This window comes from Arvicola amphibius, chromosome 1, assembly GCF_903992535.2.
Source record: "Arvicola amphibius chromosome 1, mArvAmp1.2, whole genome shotgun sequence".
Classification (NCBI taxonomy): domain Eukaryota; kingdom Metazoa; phylum Chordata; class Mammalia; order Rodentia; family Cricetidae; genus Arvicola; species Arvicola amphibius.
The window spans coordinates 183,544,789-183,563,263 of record NC_052047.1 but is presented as its reverse complement, the minus strand read 5'-3'; the positions used below and the strand labels follow the sequence as shown (position 1 = coordinate 183,563,263).

Here is an 18,475-nt window from a genome sequence, read left to right as displayed (position 1 = left end):
CTCAAACTCATGATCCTCTTGCTTGAACCTCCTGGGTGCTAAGATTGCTGGTGTGTACTGACACACGCAGCTCTGAAATCTATAGCAATAGTTCCTGTCGTGTAGTCTGGGGAGAAAAGCTAGACTCTGAAGTTCAGGACATGCACTTTCTCCACCTGTTATCTGGGGGACAAATATCTTCATGGATTCTCAACTGAAGAGTCATAGACTCACAGCATGAAAGCAGATGGGAACTATACACATGGGAGAAGGCTGGACCTGGCTCTCAGCTCCTCCCTCCAGGGTCTAGCCTAAACCAGTATCCAAGCGAATACAACATAGTCTTTTCTGGTGTTCCACTGCACAGAGTCTTCCAAGAACAAGGGAGGGCAGGAGGATCCTAAGAAAGCGAGAAAGCAAGGGGACAAACTCACTCTCGGATTGTTGGGTCCAAGTCCCGGTCCCAAGTAAAAGAGGCCTCTGAAAACTGCACAGCTTTATCTGTTGAAAGAGAGAGAAAGAGCCCTCTCTTTAGTTACTCGCAGGTCCTTGTATGGCCGCCAGCCTTTCCTCAGATGCATGTGCCTCTGACTCGTCTATCAGCCCCTGAAAAAACACCTCTGTTGGTTGCTGAGCTGCTACCAGCAGGAGGCAATGAGAGTTGCCAGGATAAGATACAAAGTGGCCTGTTGGGACCTAGACATGGGAACTCAGATTCCTTGGACATCTAGATGCCCTGGCATCCTGCCCCCCCACAACATACCCCTGGCCCTCTATCACCTAGTCCTCTGTGTGAGTTCTACTTTCTTATTTAAGCCCTCCCCACTTCAGACTCCAGATCTACTGTTCACTCTGGCTACGGATGCCTTCCAATTCATAACCCATCTGCTCTTTCACCCCTAAGCTACCTTTCCAACCCCTATCCAGCCTGATTTCTGTTTCCTACATCACTTGCAGGACTCCCTGTTTATCTCAGAACAGCTAACTGTGTTCTGCTTAGAAATCTGGCTAAACACTTTGCTTTAGGTGAGAACGTAGCTTGGATTGCTGGTGATATAAGTCTAATTGATTTAAGATGGGTTCCCCAGCTCTTCCTTTTCGTTAGCTACTGCCTGTAAATAGTATGGCGTCAGAGCGATGAATAATTTGCAAAAATAATTTCCAAATGTGCTTACCAAAGTTGCTGACATGGTGAATGGCGGAGGTGTCCAAGTCCTCCCCTCCCAAGTACTTCTCTAACCGTTCTATAGAAACACTGGCCTGGAAAAGAGCACAAGCAGCCCTAAGAACAGAGCACTCAGTAACACAGCCAAAACACCGGACTCCAGAGTTTTGGTTTGTTTGCTTGCTTGGTTGATTGGTTTAATTTGGTTTGGTTTTTTAAGAAAGAGTTTCTCTGTGTAATCCTGGCTGTCCTGGAACTCACTGTGTAGATCAGGCTAGCCTCAAACTCAAGAGATTTGCCTGCTTCTGCCTCCTAAGTGCTGGGACTAAAGGCACGGGTCACCACCACCCTAAACTGTTTTTTGTTTGCTCGTTTGGTTGGTTTTTTTTTTTTTTGCTTTGTTTTGACTTTTTGTTTGTTTTTGTTTTTAAGAGAAACTTGAAGAACATGAAATTGGGTGGGTAAGGAGGTGGGAGAGAATCTGGAAAGATGGGGAAAGGAAAGAATATACTCAGAATCTCTTGTATGAAATTCTCAAAGAATAAGTAAAAAATCATTTTTTAAAAAAAGACTTGGCCTTATAGAAATGAAGCTGAGGGGGGGGGAAGGAATTCAGTACCAAACACAAGCAGGGAAATGATTTTCACTTTGCTATTAGCCATGGCTTGGCTAGAGTTGGAACCTACAGATCCAGCCATACCTCAGCCCTGCAAGCCATCCCATCATACCTCAGCCCTGCAAACTGTCCCATCATACCTCAGCCCTGCAAGCTGTCACATCATACCTCAGCCCTGCAAGCTGTCACATCATACCTCAGCCCTGCGAACTGTCCCATCATACCTCAGCCCTGCAAGCTATCATACTTCAGCCCTATAAGCCGTCCCATCATACCTCAGCCCTGCAAGCCATCCCATCATACCTCAGCCCTGTATGCCGTCCCATCATACCTCAGCCCTACAAACTGTCACATCATACCTCAGCCCTGCAAGCCGTCCCATCATATCCCAGCCCTGCAAGCTGTCACATCATACCTCAGCCCTGCAAGCCATCCCATCATACCTCAGCCCTGCAAACTGTCACATCATACCTCAGCCCTGCAAGCCATCCCATCATATCCCAGCCCTGCAAACAGCCCCACACCAAACTGAAGTATATAAAGACAGTATTTCAGCTTTCAGAGACTTGGTATTTCAACTCTATGGTTATTTCTCTCCAAACTTTGCTCTTGTTTCCAGAAATTATTTACCACTTTCTTCTATGACAGAACCCTAACTTCTACCTACTTCTGGTAACTGGGCCCAGTCTTGCCCCTGTTTGATTGAGTCTCTGCCTTGATGAACCATCCATCTGGTATTGAGATGATCTACAGGAACTGGCTAAGGAGTAAACTTCAGCTGGTCTAAGCACTGGCAGAATACTCTGAAATTGCTAGAACATGAGGACTCAGGAGGTTTTCAAGGAGTGACCACTTGGATGCTTTTCATTGCCTTCCTGTCTTCTAGGAGAGCTGTCATGAGATTGTTTCCCACAGATATCCAGTCCCTGATGAAGCATGAAACCTCAACTGTTGATCCAGCTGCTTCATGGATCAACACCTCAGAAACAATGTCCTGCAGCTTGTGTTATGACTTCATCAGGCCTTTTTTGGTTTCGTGTTAAGGTTCATGAAAAGGAGAAGGGAGTGAGCACCTTGACTGGCCTTACTTGTCTTGTGCACACAATAGGCTACATCTAAAAGAAGAGTGCTATTGCCACTGGCCAAGTGGGTCTCCTTTATTTATTCCCTCTAAGACAGACAGAAGGCCTTCTCTTTGAATTCAGGCCTTAAGGCCAGAGGTGTCTGAACTTGATACCTCTCAAAGGAACGCCCGTCAGCTCTGTACCCCAGCTTTCTAGCCCTACAATCAGTCTCCCGTCTACCCTTGGACTGACTCTTAAGGCCTAGTTCATGGTAACTATGTTCTCAGTGACTATGTTCAGTTTTCAGGACATAAGACATTGCCTCAGCTTGAGGCTCCCAAACTTATTATTACATAGGTTCATGCAAAGACAGGGTTTGGTTTGGTTTTGTTTTGTTTTTGTGCCATTATTTACCTAATGGTATGTCAACGCCTCAAGAGCTTTAGAAAAACAAGAGAGAAGCTGGTCTGGGGAAATGGCTCTGACCAGGCATAATCGTAATAATCTCACTAAATGCCTTTGTAAGACGGTCTCCCTGTGAAGTAGATGAGGTTGGTATGATTATCCATATTTTAAACTGAGGCTCAGAGGACTTACAATTTTACTAAATCAATCCATTGGTCCCCAGAAACCAGACGAACTTTTAATTTAACAATTACCAGCAGGTGCTCGACATGAGATACAGAAGGCTAGTAATCCGCACCACAAGTCAACTAAACAGTTAGCAGTGGCGCTCTTAGGTACCTGGAGCATTGAAGAGATCACCATAGGGAGCATGGCAAGAGGAAATCGAAGGACGTTGAAGAGGGTGATGGAGGTGAAAGCCTTCTCTGCATTTAAAATATTGTTGCTGTCCACCATGACATAAACAGAAAAGGTGATCACAGACACCTAGGAAGAATAAGACCATGAGAAACCAACACTAAAATGGACCAAAGACCTTTGTGCTAAGCTTCAGGAGTACTGTGTGATCAGGACCGTTAGGAATTATCCCAGTCTCTTCAGATTACCCATCAGAAAATTAGTCCTAGTAGAGGAAGAAATACCTCTCGCAAGGGGACAAATTCAATTCACAGATTGCTAAGGTCAGAGCTTGGGCCTTCTCTTTCAACATATCCATATTGCTTCCCCCATGAAGACAAGTCCTACTATGTAAGCCATTCCTGGCATCCTCATCCACGACGAACATCCTGAAATCTCACTGTTGGCTACTAGATCACCCAACAGTACATGCAGGGTAGAGCTAGAGTCAGTCAGGGTTGTAGGAGTTTGAGGAAGGGGGATAAATTCCCTGAATCTAGGGACCGAGTCTAGAGATGGCTGGAGTCTACTAGGAACAGGCTTTTCTTCTCAGAATATAACCTCAATCCATACCCCTTCCACTCACCAGGACTGGAGTTAAATGCAAGATGAATACTATAACAGTCTGCAGTTGGCCATACGTTAGCAAATTCTTGAGTTCTTTCTTCCGAAGGCTGAGGACTTGGTCTCTGAAGGAAGGTTCCCAGGCAAAATATTTCAGGATCTAATGGGTCAGAATATAGCAAAATTCACATTGTTGCCTGAAAGGGCACCAGGTACATGTGGTCCACTCTTATTATAAAATTACCAAAAGAATAGGGGTAATATAGATTATAGAGAAGTAGCTTGTATTTACTGACAACCTGCTAACTTCAGTGCATCTCTCTCTCTCTCTCTCTCTCTCTCTCTCTTCTCTCTCTCCTCCTCTCTCTTTCCTCTCTCTCTCTCTCTCTCTCTCTCTCTCTCACACACACACACACACACACACACACACACACACACACACAGAGGGAGAGGAAGGTAAGGAGGGACACAGGGAAAGAGATGTAAAAATAAAACAAAATTTTCTTCAAAAAATAAATAAAATAAAATAAAATAAAATAATGGCTGTGAAGGTCAGTGCCTTGGAGGACCCACTACTATTGCTTGCTAAATGGAACTTCTAAGTGTTCACATTCATCCCCACAGACTGGCGCTGCTCTCAGCCTCTGTCTGCGAAGCTTCTCTTTGCCAGAGTCAGCAGCTACTGCAGAGACTCACAGTTGATCAAAGTGCTGAGAATAAGCAACTACTGAGCGAGGTTCAGCCCTAAGCAGTGGTTCCAAATCACTGCCCTCCTGCTTCCAGGGCCCAGGGAACATCGTGAAAGATGGAGCAGAAACAGTGTGAGAGCCAGAAGATGGGGGAGTGCTGCAGAAGATGGGGGAGTGCCGCAGGAGATGGGGGAGTACAGCAGGAGATGGGGGAGTGCCGCAGAAGATGGGGAGTACAGCAGGAGATGGGGGAGTACCGCAGATGGGGGAGTGCCGCCGAAAATGGGGGGAGTAGAGGGGGGAGTACAGCAGGAGATGGGGGAGTACAGCAGGAGATGGGGGAGTACTGCAGGAGATGGGGGAGTACTGCAGGAGATGGGGGAGTACCGCAGAAGATAGGGGAGTACCGCAGGAGATGGGGGAGTGTCTCAGAAGATGGGGGAGTACCGCAGGAGATGGGGAGTGCCGCAGAACACTGTTTTCTGTGCCTGACAAGGACTCTGCCCTCAGGAACCCACAGCAGCCGTCATTAGGGACTGATTGGACCTGTCAACATTCCACCATGGGGAGGGGAAGGAGGGCTCAGAGGGCTCGCTCTAACCTGAGCAGCTATTGGTAGTTAATAGCTGCTAGTTTGCCTTCGGTGGCAAATTTCTATAACTGAGCAAACAACTCTACGCTCATGTGCATGCAAATAATCCTAGTTAAACTCAGGGGGTTTTCTATATATTTACAGATAGGAAATTAGAGAGGGTGTGTCTAGAAAAAAGGGTTCAGAGGATGTAGAAGGGGATACGAGGGGAACTGGGGGGATTAGTTGTAGTCAAAATTTTTTCTTTATAAAATTGTTAAATAAATTAAAAATTATTTTAAAACATTTCTACAGTAAAATGTAAAGACAAACAATTTAGGATAAACAAATAGAAATCAAGGTTCAGAAGTATCTGGAAGGGTTCGCAATAGAAGAGGAAACAGAAGAAGTAAATGAATCAGGAGTCACATGACACTCAACAGCTGAATCAGTCATTGCTTCTCTTACTGTACCCAGAGATTTTCTCTGTTTGGCTTTTTCTTTTTCTTTACCTTAATTCCACTGAGAATCTCATTCATGATTTTTAGCCGCTTGTCTTTATACTTCATATTTTTGACCTGCCATGAGAGAAAGACAAAACCAAACTGAACTTCTGCCAGAGAAGCTCCAGGTTTGCCGCTAATGATAGACACCAGTGGAAAGGGTGGCTGCGATCTCATCAGAACAAACGCCCAGGGATGGCATTTGTTTCTCTCCAACTCTTCCTGTTTCCCATTCTGTTTCTTCTGTCCCTGTGTTTTTCTGAGCCTGGAAGATGCCAAGTTTATTCCTATCTGCCCTCCTTTAGCCTGTGCCTGACTGTACTATGTCTCCAGACTGTTCTCCCCTTGCTGTCCCCAAACCTCCCTCCTCCGTTGTCAGGATGTGTCTGCCGGTCAGAGCTTGACTTTAGATGCCCACCTCACCCCGGACGTCTTTGGCCTGACTGAAAATGTCTACCCTACCACTATCGTTTTGCATTCAGCTCTCTGTGTGGTACTCATCATGACTTTCCTTATTGTTTTTGTAGTCTGTCTCTCCACCCTGAGAGTAGGATGCTTGTCTGATTCCTTGCTGTGCTCTCAGCAAAATGTGAAATAAAGAGTTTTAAGATGCTATTTGCTACTAAATGAACACAAAGCAAATGAATGGATAGATCACAGATGCTAGGGAATCTACCACTACTGGGATTCCTGGCAGAGCTAAGGACCATCGTCTGCTTGGAGGACTCCCACCTGGTAACAGCAGGGGGACAGCCAGGACATAACGGAAAGGTGGGATTACCCATGGAACTGCTATGGGTGGTTGGTTTGTGGAGAAGCAAGATTTTTTTTTTTTTTTAAAAAATCCCTTCTGGAAGAAGCTCAGCAGAGCAGGGTGTGTGTGTGGGGTGTGGCTATAAACTAAGTGGTCGGAGACCAAAAGGGAAGATAGAAAAAGCCAAACACATTTGGGATGGCAGAAAGTGTCCCACAAGCCTTTCCCTCCTCCAGTTCCCTCTAAAAATTAGCAGTGTAGGGCTGGAGAGATGGCTCAGCAGTTAAGAGCATTGCCTGCTCTTCCAAAGGTCCTGAGTTCAATTCCCAGCAACCACATGGTGGCTCACAACCATCTGTAATGAGGTCTGGTGACCTCTTCTGGCCTGCAGGCATACATGCAAAACAGAATATGTGTACAAAATAAATAATTAAAAAAAAGAATTAGCAGTGTAAGTCAGAGTTTGATGTTGAAAAGGCACATGCTCACGGGTGACTATTTCTTTACCTGAATCTTCCTGTTCTTGGTAGCCAGTACTGCATTGACTGGGATCAGGAGAACCATTATCCCCACACCTGCTAAGACTGAAGGTCCCAGCTCTCTCCACAGGAAGAAAATGGACAAGACGATCTGTAAAACGGTTGACCACGTCAACTGAAAGTAGTTGGTCACATCCATTAGCTTCTGGGCATCGACAGACATCAAGTTCACGGTTTCTCCAACGGTGTACTGCCTCCTGGCCAAGTTAGATAGCTTCAGAGCCTAAAAATAAATAATTGGACTGGGGTCAGCAGATAAGACAGAGAGAATGGGGAGCAGAGGAGGACCTCAGGAAATGAGGAAATAACAGAAGAATGGGCTCCATATGGACACACCTTCTCTCTGGGGCCACAGCTTCCCATTCAAATCTTAACACACAGCGTTACCTCATTTTTGGCCACTTGTTCGTCTGTTTTCACCTTCATTCAACCCCGCCCACCTATACACTTCTTTTTAAAAAAATATTTATTTATTTATTTATTTATTTATCATGTATACAATATTCTGTCTGTGTGTATGCCTGAAGGCCAGAAGAGGGCACCAGACCTCATTACAGATGGTTGTGAGCCACCATGTGGTTGCTGGGAATTGAACTCGGGACCTTTGGAAGAACAGGCAATGCTCTTAACCGCTGAGCTATCTCACCAGCCCCACCTATACACTTCTTTGCCCAGAAAATTCCCATCTATCTTTTGGTATCGACTTAAATGCAACTTTCAAAAGGACTACCCAGACTTCCAAATTTACAAGAGTTACCTCTTTTTGTAACCTCTAGCAGTCTATAGGTAACTCTTTCTTTACCTTAGGAATATATTTTTATATTTCTTTTTATATATTTTTATATTTCTTTACCTTAGGTATATTATTTTTCTATTTATTTCTCAGATGTAATTGTGATGACAAAGTCTACATCTACCCCTTTCACTATGGTATCATGGGCAATTCAATATTGGAGAATGGGAGAAAATGAGAAAATTAAAGATGCGGAAAGAGAAAGAGTAAAGGCAGCATTGTTTATTCTTGCCTTATAGACTTAACAATTTTGTTTTATTTATTTATTGTGTATGTGTAATGGGCAGGTCCCATTGTCATCCGCCTGATAACAGGCATCTTTACCTGCTGAGCAATCTCACCAGCCCGTCGTGGTTGGTTTTTGCTCTTTTGGCTTTTGGGGGGCCCACCACCCAGCTCCCAAATAAATCACACACAGAGGCTTACTTTTAGTTATAAATGCTCAGCCTTAGCTTGGCTTGTGTCTTGCCTGCTTTTTTTTTTTTTTGGTTTTTTTTTTTTTTTTGGTTTTTCGAGACAGGGTTTCTCTGCAGCTTTAGAGCCTGTCCTGGAACTAGCTCTTGTAGACCGGGCTGGCCTCGAACTCACAGAGATCCGCCTGCCTCTGTCTCCCTAGTGCTGGGATTAAAGGCGTGCGCCACCACTGCCCGGCCTTGCCTGCTTTTTTTAAACTTAAACTAACCCGTCTACCTTTTGCCTCTGGGCTTTCATCTTTCTTACTTCTGTGTATCTTGCTTTCATTCTTACTTGGTGGCTATCGGGTGCCTGGGTGGCCGGGCCCTGACGTCCTCTTTCCCTTCTTCTTTCATTGCTCCTCCCTACAACTTCCTGCCTGCTAGTTGTGGACGCATCTCCTGACCACAGGTGAATTTTATTTAATCAAACACATCTTTGCATCATTAAACAAATGCTCCAGAGCATAAACAAAAGTAGCACACTTAAAAATGATATTCTACAACACTAGCCCTCGTGTAGGCTTTTGAGATAGCTAGCTTATATTCAGCCACAGTCTTAGAAAATTCAAGCATTATCAAGGAAGACAAGAATTCTTAAAATGGAGAGGAAAACTGCAGAGGTCACACATCTGAAGTTACGAGCTTTCTCTGTTGTTCACAGACAAGTTCTACATGCCTGAATCTCACAGTATAGGCTTTCTGCTTTCGTGGTAGGGAGATCAGGAGAGTAATACTCATACCACTGTTCCTTACTATACCTTACAGGAGTAGCCAGAGTAGCTTACATCTGTACTCTCAGCACTCAGGAAGCTGAGGCAGGAGGATGGCTGGAAGTTCATAGCCAGACTGGGCTACAGACTGAGTTCCAGGCCATCCTGAACTACAGTGTGAGATGCTATGTATTATGGTTGTTTTCAGTGTCAGCTTGTCACGAATCAGAATTTAAAAAAGTAGAGAGCCTGTTCTGAAGAACTGTCCTGGTTTCTTAATTAATTGATATCAGGTCCAGAGAGATGACTTAGCAGGTAATAACACTTATTACCTGGTCACCAAGCCTGTCAACCTGGGCTTGAGCCTCAGAACCCACATAGTGGGAGGAGAGTACCCACCCCTGCAAGTTGCTCTCTCACCTACACATACCTACAAACATATACCTATCTACACACATACCTTCCCACACATCCCTATACACACACATATATACCCACACATACACAACACAACACACTTACACAACACACAATAATGCATATAGCTACACATAAATATATATGTATACACACACACATAAATGTAATTTAAAAATTTAACCATGTATCAGAGAAAGATGAGCAAAATCATCTCAAGCAAATAGAACACGTCCCAAACCTGGAGAACTCAGTAATGAAAGAATGTAATTGAAATAAGTAAGTAAGTAAATAGGCCAAGGAAGGTTTGGTACCTGCTGAAGATGGAAAAAAGGATTGCTAGGCTGGAGGTAGCTCAGTGGTAGCACATTTGTGGAGCATACAGAAGATCCCGAGTTTGATCATCAGCGCCCCCACAACAAAACCATAAACACAAAGAGAAGAAAGAACCAGAAAAAAAATTCTGGGAAAAATATATTCTAGGGTACTGGGGCCGTGACTCCCACAGCACTCTAAAGCCACTAGTAAAGATCTGCTGTGGAACAGACGCACCAGCTCTGTGAACTCACGCTAGTAAGTATTTGAATTAAGACTGATGGTCAGGGGTTGGAGAGAGATGGTTCAGTGGCTGCTTGAGGACCCAGATTCAATTCTCACTCTCCGTGTGGAGGCTTACAAATGTCTGTAACCCCAGTTCGGGGCGGGGGGGATCTGATGCCCTCTTTTTGCTTCCACAAGCACCAGACACACATATGGTGAACATACATTCAAACAAAACATCCATGTGCACAAAATAAAATAAAACAAAAATACTTTAAAAATTGAATATTGATGGTTTTAAGAGCGTGACCCTCACTCCTCCTTCTTCTCTGACTTTACCTTATTTCCTGAGGCTTTCCATTTTGTGAGGACAGCCAATGAGAATGGGTGTCTGAGCCTTCAGGGCTGCGTGGCAGACCCCAGGCAATCTGCTAGCTTCTCCCTAGGATGCTCAGTATCATGAACACACTTCATTTTTTAATTTTTTAAGGGGAATCTTATAACTAATCAAAATTAAGTGTTGATATTAATTTTTATTTCTATCAAATTTTTCTCAATCTTGGAATAAATGTTCGTATTTTTTCCTTGGGTTTGATTTTTTCTTTTTTTGGTTATACTTGACATAATCACTTACCTTCTTATACACAGAAGCCATGACAGTTGTCCGTACACTCATTCCCAACACAAAACACAACTGAAAGTAACTCTGAAGGCAGAAAGACTGGATGAGACTCACGACAAACATGAGGATTGCGGAGATAAATCCAACCCACGCGTATGTGCCAGGGTCGCTCACAAAGGCAATGAGAAATCTGCAGGAACAAAACCAGGTGAAGTGACACTCACTCATTAGATCCCCAAGGGCTCCTTCTTCTATTCATGCCCAGCCAAAGTCTCACTCTTGCACTACAGGTGACAAACAACCAAAATTGTCCTGACAGACACAAGCTAAAGTCACCTGACAGAGGAACCTCAATTAAAGTGATCAGTGGGTGTAGGAAATTTTCCTTTCCTTTCCTTTAATTTCCTTTCCCTCCCTCCCTCCCTCCCTTTCTTCTTTTCTTTCCTTTCCCTCCCTCCCTTCCTTTCTTCTTTCCTTCCTTTCTTCTTGGTTTTTCAAAACAGGGCTTCTGTGTATAACAACCATGGCTTTCCTGGAACTCACTTTGTAGACCAGGCTGGTCTCGAACTCACAGAGATCTTCCTGTCTGCCTCCCAACCGCTGGGATTAAAGGCATGTGCCACAATGCCTGGCTGGAAATTTTTCTTAATTAGTGATTGATGAGGGAGGGTTTAACCCACTGTGGGTGGTTCCATCCCTGGGCTGGTGGTCCTGGGTTCTATAGGAAAGCAGGCTGAGCAAGCCATGAGGAGCATCACCCCTCTGTGGCTTCTGCATCAGCATCTGCCTCATCGTCCTTGTCCTGCTTGAATTCTGGGCTTGACTTCTTTCACTGTTGGAATGTGGTGTGGAAGTGTAGCCAAATAAATCCTTTCCTCCACAACTTGCTTAGTCATGATGTCTCATCAAAATAATAGTAACCCTAAAACATGCATTCCTAGTACTCAGGGGCTAAGGGAAGAGAACTAAGAATTTAATGTCAGCCAGCCTACGCTACATATACTCCAAAAAGGTGGGGGGAAAGATCTTTAGAGAAATCTCTCTCTCTCTCTCTCTCTCTCTCTCTCTCTCTCTCTCTCTCTCTGTCTCTGTCTCTCTCTCTACACACACACACACACACACACACACACACACACATCACTGTAATGTTTCAGCCCTGTCATAGGGAGTGACATTTAATCCACTCATTTTTAGACAATGCAAGCTCATACCCGGATGAGGTAAAGGACTCTCTTGTTGGTCATTCACTCTGTACAGTGGCAGATTGCAAAGCCCCATCACGAGCACCCTGGACCTCTAAGAAAGGGGCTGGCTATGAAGAGATGAAGTTAATCACTCTTCTACTCTTCTGAAGCACGCTGCCCAACTCTTAGATGTGGCTCAGTTCGTACTTGTTCAGCTTAACAACAAAGAAGTCTAACAAGTATGTGGCCTCCTCTTAGGAGAGGCACACAGAAAGGAGAGAGATGCTCGAAAGCAGCCTTGTGCTTTTCCTGTACGCGAAGCCAGAAAGTGATGTGGGTTTTCCCTCTGTATGCTGGGAATACCATTGGTTAATAAAGAAACTGTTTTGGGCCTGCGCAGGGGATAGAGGTAGGAGGGGAAAACTAAATAGAATGCTGAGAGAAAGAAGGAGGAATTAGAGAGAAGCATGTAGCTCCGCTGGAGACAGATGCTGGAACTTTACCCCGTAAGCCACTGCCACATGGTGATACACAGATTACTAGAAATGGGTTAAATTAGTATATAAATGTTAGCCAGTAAGAAGCTAGAGCTAATGGGCCAAACAGTGTTTTAAATAATATAGTTTCTGTGTGATTATTTCGGGTCTGAACTGCCGGGCGGTTGGGAAGCAAGCGGCCTCACTGCAACAGGAAAGGGGAGAAAAGTAGGAGTATTTTCCAAAACAGGAGCCCAGTGAACACTCTTGCCTACATACACAAAGGGCAGGGGAAGGTAGCAGCGAAGGTCTGGAAAGGACAGCAAGTCCAGGGCACTCACTTCAGTAACTGTGGATTCAGGAACATCAGAATATCGTGTATAAATTTCAATATAAATGATTTCAGGGTCACCACATAGAAGGTTTTGAAGAGAGCCTTCACCAGCCAGGACTTGGGGAAGTCTTTTGTGGTCTCAGACTTCTTTTTCTTCTTTTTAGCTTCTTCCTATGTATAAACCCAAAAACAACTATGTCCATAGAATTATGCAGTGAAAGTCTCCTAGACTGTGCTCTGAATGGCTCCAGGCTCCAGCAGGGCCTATGAGCCCCCACTACCCTGTACAGTTGTAACCTTCTCTTCACCTCCTTATTGCTGCCCACCTTCTAACTTTTCTCTTCCCCACCCAACTCATATCTTTTGGATTGAAAAATCAGACAACCAAACTAGAAAGAATACATCATAAAGATAAGCATGGACAGACATTGGGAATTCCCATACTCAGGAGGCTAGGACAGAAGGATCATTAATTTGAGGCCAGCCTGAGCTACACAGTGAGTTCAAGGCCAGTCCTAACTACATAAAAAAGACTGTTTCAAAAACTCAAGGTCTGCAGTTGTAGCTCAGTACGTAAAAGGGCCCCAGACCTTAGCACAACTGACTCCATGATGAAAATACCATTCAGCCCCTAAAACTCAGCATGTAGGCAGTACCATCAGCCAAAATAAAAACAAAGACCTAATTCATCAAAGCCCATAGTTCCCGGAAAGTCTCTAACCATACATTTTAGCATCTGTAGTCCCACTTCGGGCTAAGTGTTCTTGTTAACTGAAGTGTGTCAACCCAGAACATGGTTTTTGTGCTTAAAAACTCATGCTGAGAAAGGCTCATGGCTATATTGGGATCATGATAGATAGATAGACAGATAGATAGATAGATAGATAGATAGATAGATAGATAGATAGATGATAGATAGATAGATAGATAGATAGATAGATAGATAGATAGATAGATAGAGATTCATACTCTAGAGAACCCCCAAGTAATACAAAGTCCCACTCTCAGTATCTTGAATGTGCCCTTCTTTGGAACTAGGATCTGTGTGAATGTAAGCAAACCGCTCTTTGAGGTAGACTGTAACTCAGCATGACTGATGCCCTTGTAAGAGGGAAAGAGACAGGGCTCAGATGGCTGTGTGACAATTGAGACAGTGAGGGATGGGTACCCACCAGCCAAAGGAGGCCTAGGATTTCTAGCCTAAAACAGAAGTAGGAAAGGCAGAAATCATTCTCCCCTCCATGTTTCAGGGAGAAAATGACCCTGTTGGTGACCTGAATTCAGACTTCTAGCTTCCAGTGCTCAGGGATGATGCATTCCCCCCTTCCTCTCCCCGCTCCAACACTATCCTCCTCCTCCTTCTCTGTGTGTTTGTGGTCCTTGGAATCAGCAGCCACTCTATCATCCTCCCTTCTCCTCTGTCCTTCCCTCCCACTTCCTTCTCTTCTTACTATGTTGCCCAAGTTGCTCTCAAACTTATGATCTTCCTGCCTGAGCTTCCTGAGCAATCACTGTGCCATGCTTGTTCTTGTTTTAAGAGCATTTCTTACCCTCGGCATATGCACTGGCTTTTTGCTTTTTCCCTGGTTCTCTGAAGATGAGCTTCCTATCAATCACCCCAAATAGACACACAGCTGTGCTCAGTAAATACGTTTGAATAAATGAGTCAATATGTTAGCTAATGATCACTTCCAATACAGTGCAGTTTCTAGTAATGATTTGTGTGTGTGTGTGTGTGTGTGTGTGTGTGTGTGTGCGCGCACTGTGGAGAGAGAGAGAGAGAATGGTTGTATGCTGGTCACAGGTGTGCTAAAGTGTGCACCTGGGTGTTAGGACCTACCTTCACTACCTTCATGTGTTGGTCTTTGCTTTCTTATCTTGTTTGAGATATGATCCCTTCCCTGCCACTTACACCTGGCTAGCTAGCCTCAGAGAATATGCATATTTTCCTGTCCCCATTTCCTGTAGGTACCTAGAATTACAGATGCATGGTCTGCTGTGGCTAGCTTTCATGTAGGTTCTAGGTATTCAAACTCAGGTCATCAGGCTCATGTGGAAAGTGCTTTTACCCCCCAAGCCATCCATCTCCCTAGCCCTAGTGATGTTTTCATTATTAATAGTAATTACTATTATTATCATTGTTACACTATGACAAATTTCGGATTTATCCAAAAGGAATTACATACCCATGCATCCACCACTCAGGCGTTGCTAGACCTGTGTACATCACTAATAGAACGTGCCGTGAAAGGTGTAGGGTGGTATGAAAACATGGAAAGTCAGAAGTGACACCACTTCCTGCCTGAGACATATAGCACATTCACACAGACATTGTGTTAAAGTTACCAGAACAAGAACATCTTGGCTTTGACTCTGGTTCTTGTTCAAACCGTGCAGTGTGGCCTCGGGGTTCTTCCGGGACTTCTTCTGCTGCCGCCTCTGAAGAGCCTGTTTGGCTTTCTGCAGGTCCTTTGTCATGAACGCTTCAAACTTGCTTACGATTGACTTTGCTTTAAAGCCTTCATCAACATCCAAGACATCTTCTAGTGTCAACGGATGCTTGTAACCTTTCAGAACAGTGCTGGAACAAGAATGACCCGCAGGCTGAGACCCTAAGTGCCATGTCGGTCTGCCTCTACCGAGCCTATCCTCCAGATCTGAGCTAGAGGGATGACGTTTGGGGCTTCTCTACTGTTCCACCATCTCCATCTCCTGGCCTTTAACCTAACAGAAGACTGGGGAGAACACAGGGACAACAGAATGTGCTAGAAGACAATGTGGAAGAAAGAAGGGGAGAGGCTCTAAAGTCAAAAGTCAAAGGCATCACCTCCTTCTGCTCTCGTTCCTTCTCCTTTAAGTGACAACTATCTCTCTACACTCTGGCATCCCCTTGAGGGACCTCCATGATGCCCTTAGCAAATGCAGCAGATCTCACACCTGCCTTCATACTGCATCTTTAGACTGGACCTTTCCAACTCAGGGCTTGAGAAGATGAGTGGAAAATTAATTACGTCTTTCTTTGTAACAACTCATAACTGAAATCTAGCCTCTTCTCCTAATCTGAACATTGCTACTTTCAAATTAGGATCTTTATGAGATCTATCATTAGATATTTAAATTTAATGAATTGATTTTTGAGTCCATTCATTACTATATCACAAATTTGCCTTTTTATTTTGCTTTAATTATGAGTATGGGCACATGTGTGCAGGTGCCTGTATATGCTGGAGGCATGAGATCTGCTGGAGCCAGAGTTACAGGCAGCAAGTGAGCCACTTAATATGAGTGCTGGGAACTGAATTTGGGTCCTCTGAAGGAACAGCAAGAGTCTTAGCTGCTGAGCCGTCTCTCCAGCCCCGCAAACTTGCCTTTTAGACATTCCGACTATGTTTAAAGTCTGTATCCAGTGTGCATCAACACTCACGGACCCCACCAGCCTGTCAGAGGGTTTGCGGACTACAAAGACCAAGGATGCCTGTTCTAGACCCTGTGGTAGCTCAGGCTGGAGTGTTTCCCTTTCCCTCCGAGCCCATATGCATCACCTGCCCCCACATTCTCCCCCTCGTGTCTCCCGTGGAACTCTGAGACTACCAAAAATGACTACCTCCCAGTTTCTCCTCCTCGTCCTAATCAGTCCAACAAAGGGGCTGAATTAAACTGACCTAAACTCTCTAAGGAGAAGGGAAATGGAGACCACAGGAGGCACTTTAAAAAAAATTGAGCTTGTCTTCACTTTCAGAGAAGTGAGTGTATATAAGAATACAAGTAACCCATAATCCAGGCACTTCCTACCTGTCATACCAACTAAACGTAATGCTACTCAGAAATGAAGCCGTGGAGGATGGATTCTGAAAAATAGAAAACGTTGAAAAGTGAATCAATTGGAAATAGGAACTCTATGGGACTCTAAAATCAGAAACTGATTTTCTAGACCCAGCTTTAGAGACTAGCTGTTACACTAATGTTGGCTGGTCAGCGTGCATTCAGAGGCTCCAACAACCAGGTTTTCTGGCATAGATTTGTAAGGTAGCCGCCTGTGTGGAACATTTACAGGTGAACATGGAAGTTGTTATTTCCATAGACTTAGCAGTCTCCTCTCTCTAGAACATTCTATAGTGTAAGCTGAGCAACCCTTCTCTAAAATCCGGGACCAAACATATTTCAGGCTTTGAAATTCTTCCAGTTTACAATATTGTACAAACTTTTTTGAAAGTTTCAAATTTGGGGAGTTTTGGACCAGTGATATTCAGTCTGTCCCTTATTATGGGCTCATAAAACCTCGTAAAACCCAGACATCTCCAAGCTACATAGGCCCGGGCACCCGCCAGCTAAATACTGTATGAAATGAACGTAATTCGAGTCTCACATGTGAGGTGTTACTTGAGTCTGAAAAGGTTGACAGAATAAGGATGATAATCTGGAACCCGTAGGAGACAAAGAACAGGTAGGAATAGGCCATGTTAGACGTGCTGTCCTGTGGGTGGGAGGCAAAAAAAAATGAGTTGTTTTATATAATCACAGTCTAATCAATCCATGTGTACCAATGCTTATGATTAAAGACTATTACAAAACCCTTTGGTAGGATTCTATCCTGGAGCTCAGATTACTTGAGGCCAATTTTTTTTTTTTTTTTTTTTTTTGTATCCGAGCTGCTCAGCAGTTCATCTTATCCAACACCCGCTTTCCTCCTTACCTGCAGGAGCGCTCGTATCAGAGTCTGAAACTGGAACGTGCTGCAGACAATTGAGAGAATCCAGAATATGGACAGGAACCAAGAGTTCTTCTGTATGCATCCTTGCCTGCTGTGTTGGATCACTAAAACCAGGAGCTAGAGGAAAATGTACAAGAAACGTTGACGCAGAATGTCACCACCGAGGATGGAGGAGGAAGGGTGGCAGGGAACGTGGAAGAGAGGGGGCTTGAAACTAATCTGGCCAGCCAGAGAATACATGAATGTCAGGCTTACATTTCTTCCTCGAGGCTATTGAACCCTCTTTCTAGCCTCACCTCTACACTTCGGTGAGAAGTTAGTAAGAAAGTAGAGTGTTCCAGCTGACTCTTAGCAGAGTTACTTTAAGAATTATGGAAACCGTTTCAGAACACAAGGAACTCCATAGCAGGCAGTGGTTAGGTTGAGAAGGCAGATTCTGATGAATATACAGTTGACTGTATTTTGATCCTATAATATTGGTCTAAGAAACTCTTTTTTCTAAAAAAAAAAAAAAAAAACAAACAAAACAAAACAAAACAAAAAAAAACCCAAGCCTTGTCTTGTATCATCTCACTGAAACATGCTGGCTCCTATACCTAGGGTTATGCTAGCAAACCACTGTTCTGGAGGAAGAAAAGCCATGATCGGTAGCAATTGTGTATTGTCCTGGTGTAAACATGTGGCTACCATAGATTCAATTTCCAAAGTAATGTCACTGAATGAAGAGTTGGGAGAAAAGTCAACCCAGTCAGTTCTGTTAGCCAGATCCAGGACACCACCGTCTGAGCAGTGGTCACAAAGAAAGATTCCTGGGGAGAACTCTTGGATCACGGTACTGAATGAAGGCGGGGCAAGAGGCTCCAAGGTTATAGTGAACACAGGAAAATCAAAGCTTCTCATTTTTTGAGAAAGTTTGTAAATCCAAATAGTTTTGTGTCAATTTCCTTTTAATATGATAGCAACTATTCAATCGTTTTTTTTTTTAAAA

The 18,475-nt window shown here is 44.1% G+C and overlaps 1 protein-coding gene across 1 annotated transcript in view; it reads right to left on the bottom strand.

Moving 5' to 3' along the window:
• Window positions 1–18,475, bottom strand: part of Abcc2 (ATP binding cassette subfamily C member 2) — a 59,748-nt gene that overhangs the window by 31,260 nt on the left and 10,013 nt on the right. The window contains exons 4-15 of the mRNA XM_038327228.1: window positions 17,470–17,604; window positions 17,143–17,250; window positions 16,569–16,624; window positions 15,123–15,357; window positions 12,784–12,947; window positions 10,795–10,972; window positions 7,214–7,468; window positions 5,962–6,027; window positions 4,212–4,349; window positions 3,569–3,715; window positions 1,155–1,239; window positions 414–480 (exon numbers count right to left, since the gene is read on the bottom strand). Of these exons, the coding sequence (XP_038183156.1) occupies window positions 414–480; window positions 1,155–1,239; window positions 3,569–3,715; window positions 4,212–4,349; window positions 5,962–6,027; window positions 7,214–7,468; window positions 10,795–10,972; window positions 12,784–12,947; window positions 15,123–15,357; window positions 16,569–16,624; window positions 17,143–17,250; window positions 17,470–17,604 (1,634 nt within the window). The remainder of the gene's footprint in view (window positions 1–413; window positions 481–1,154; window positions 1,240–3,568; window positions 3,716–4,211; window positions 4,350–5,961; window positions 6,028–7,213; window positions 7,469–10,794; window positions 10,973–12,783; window positions 12,948–15,122; window positions 15,358–16,568; window positions 16,625–17,142; window positions 17,251–17,469; window positions 17,605–18,475) is intronic.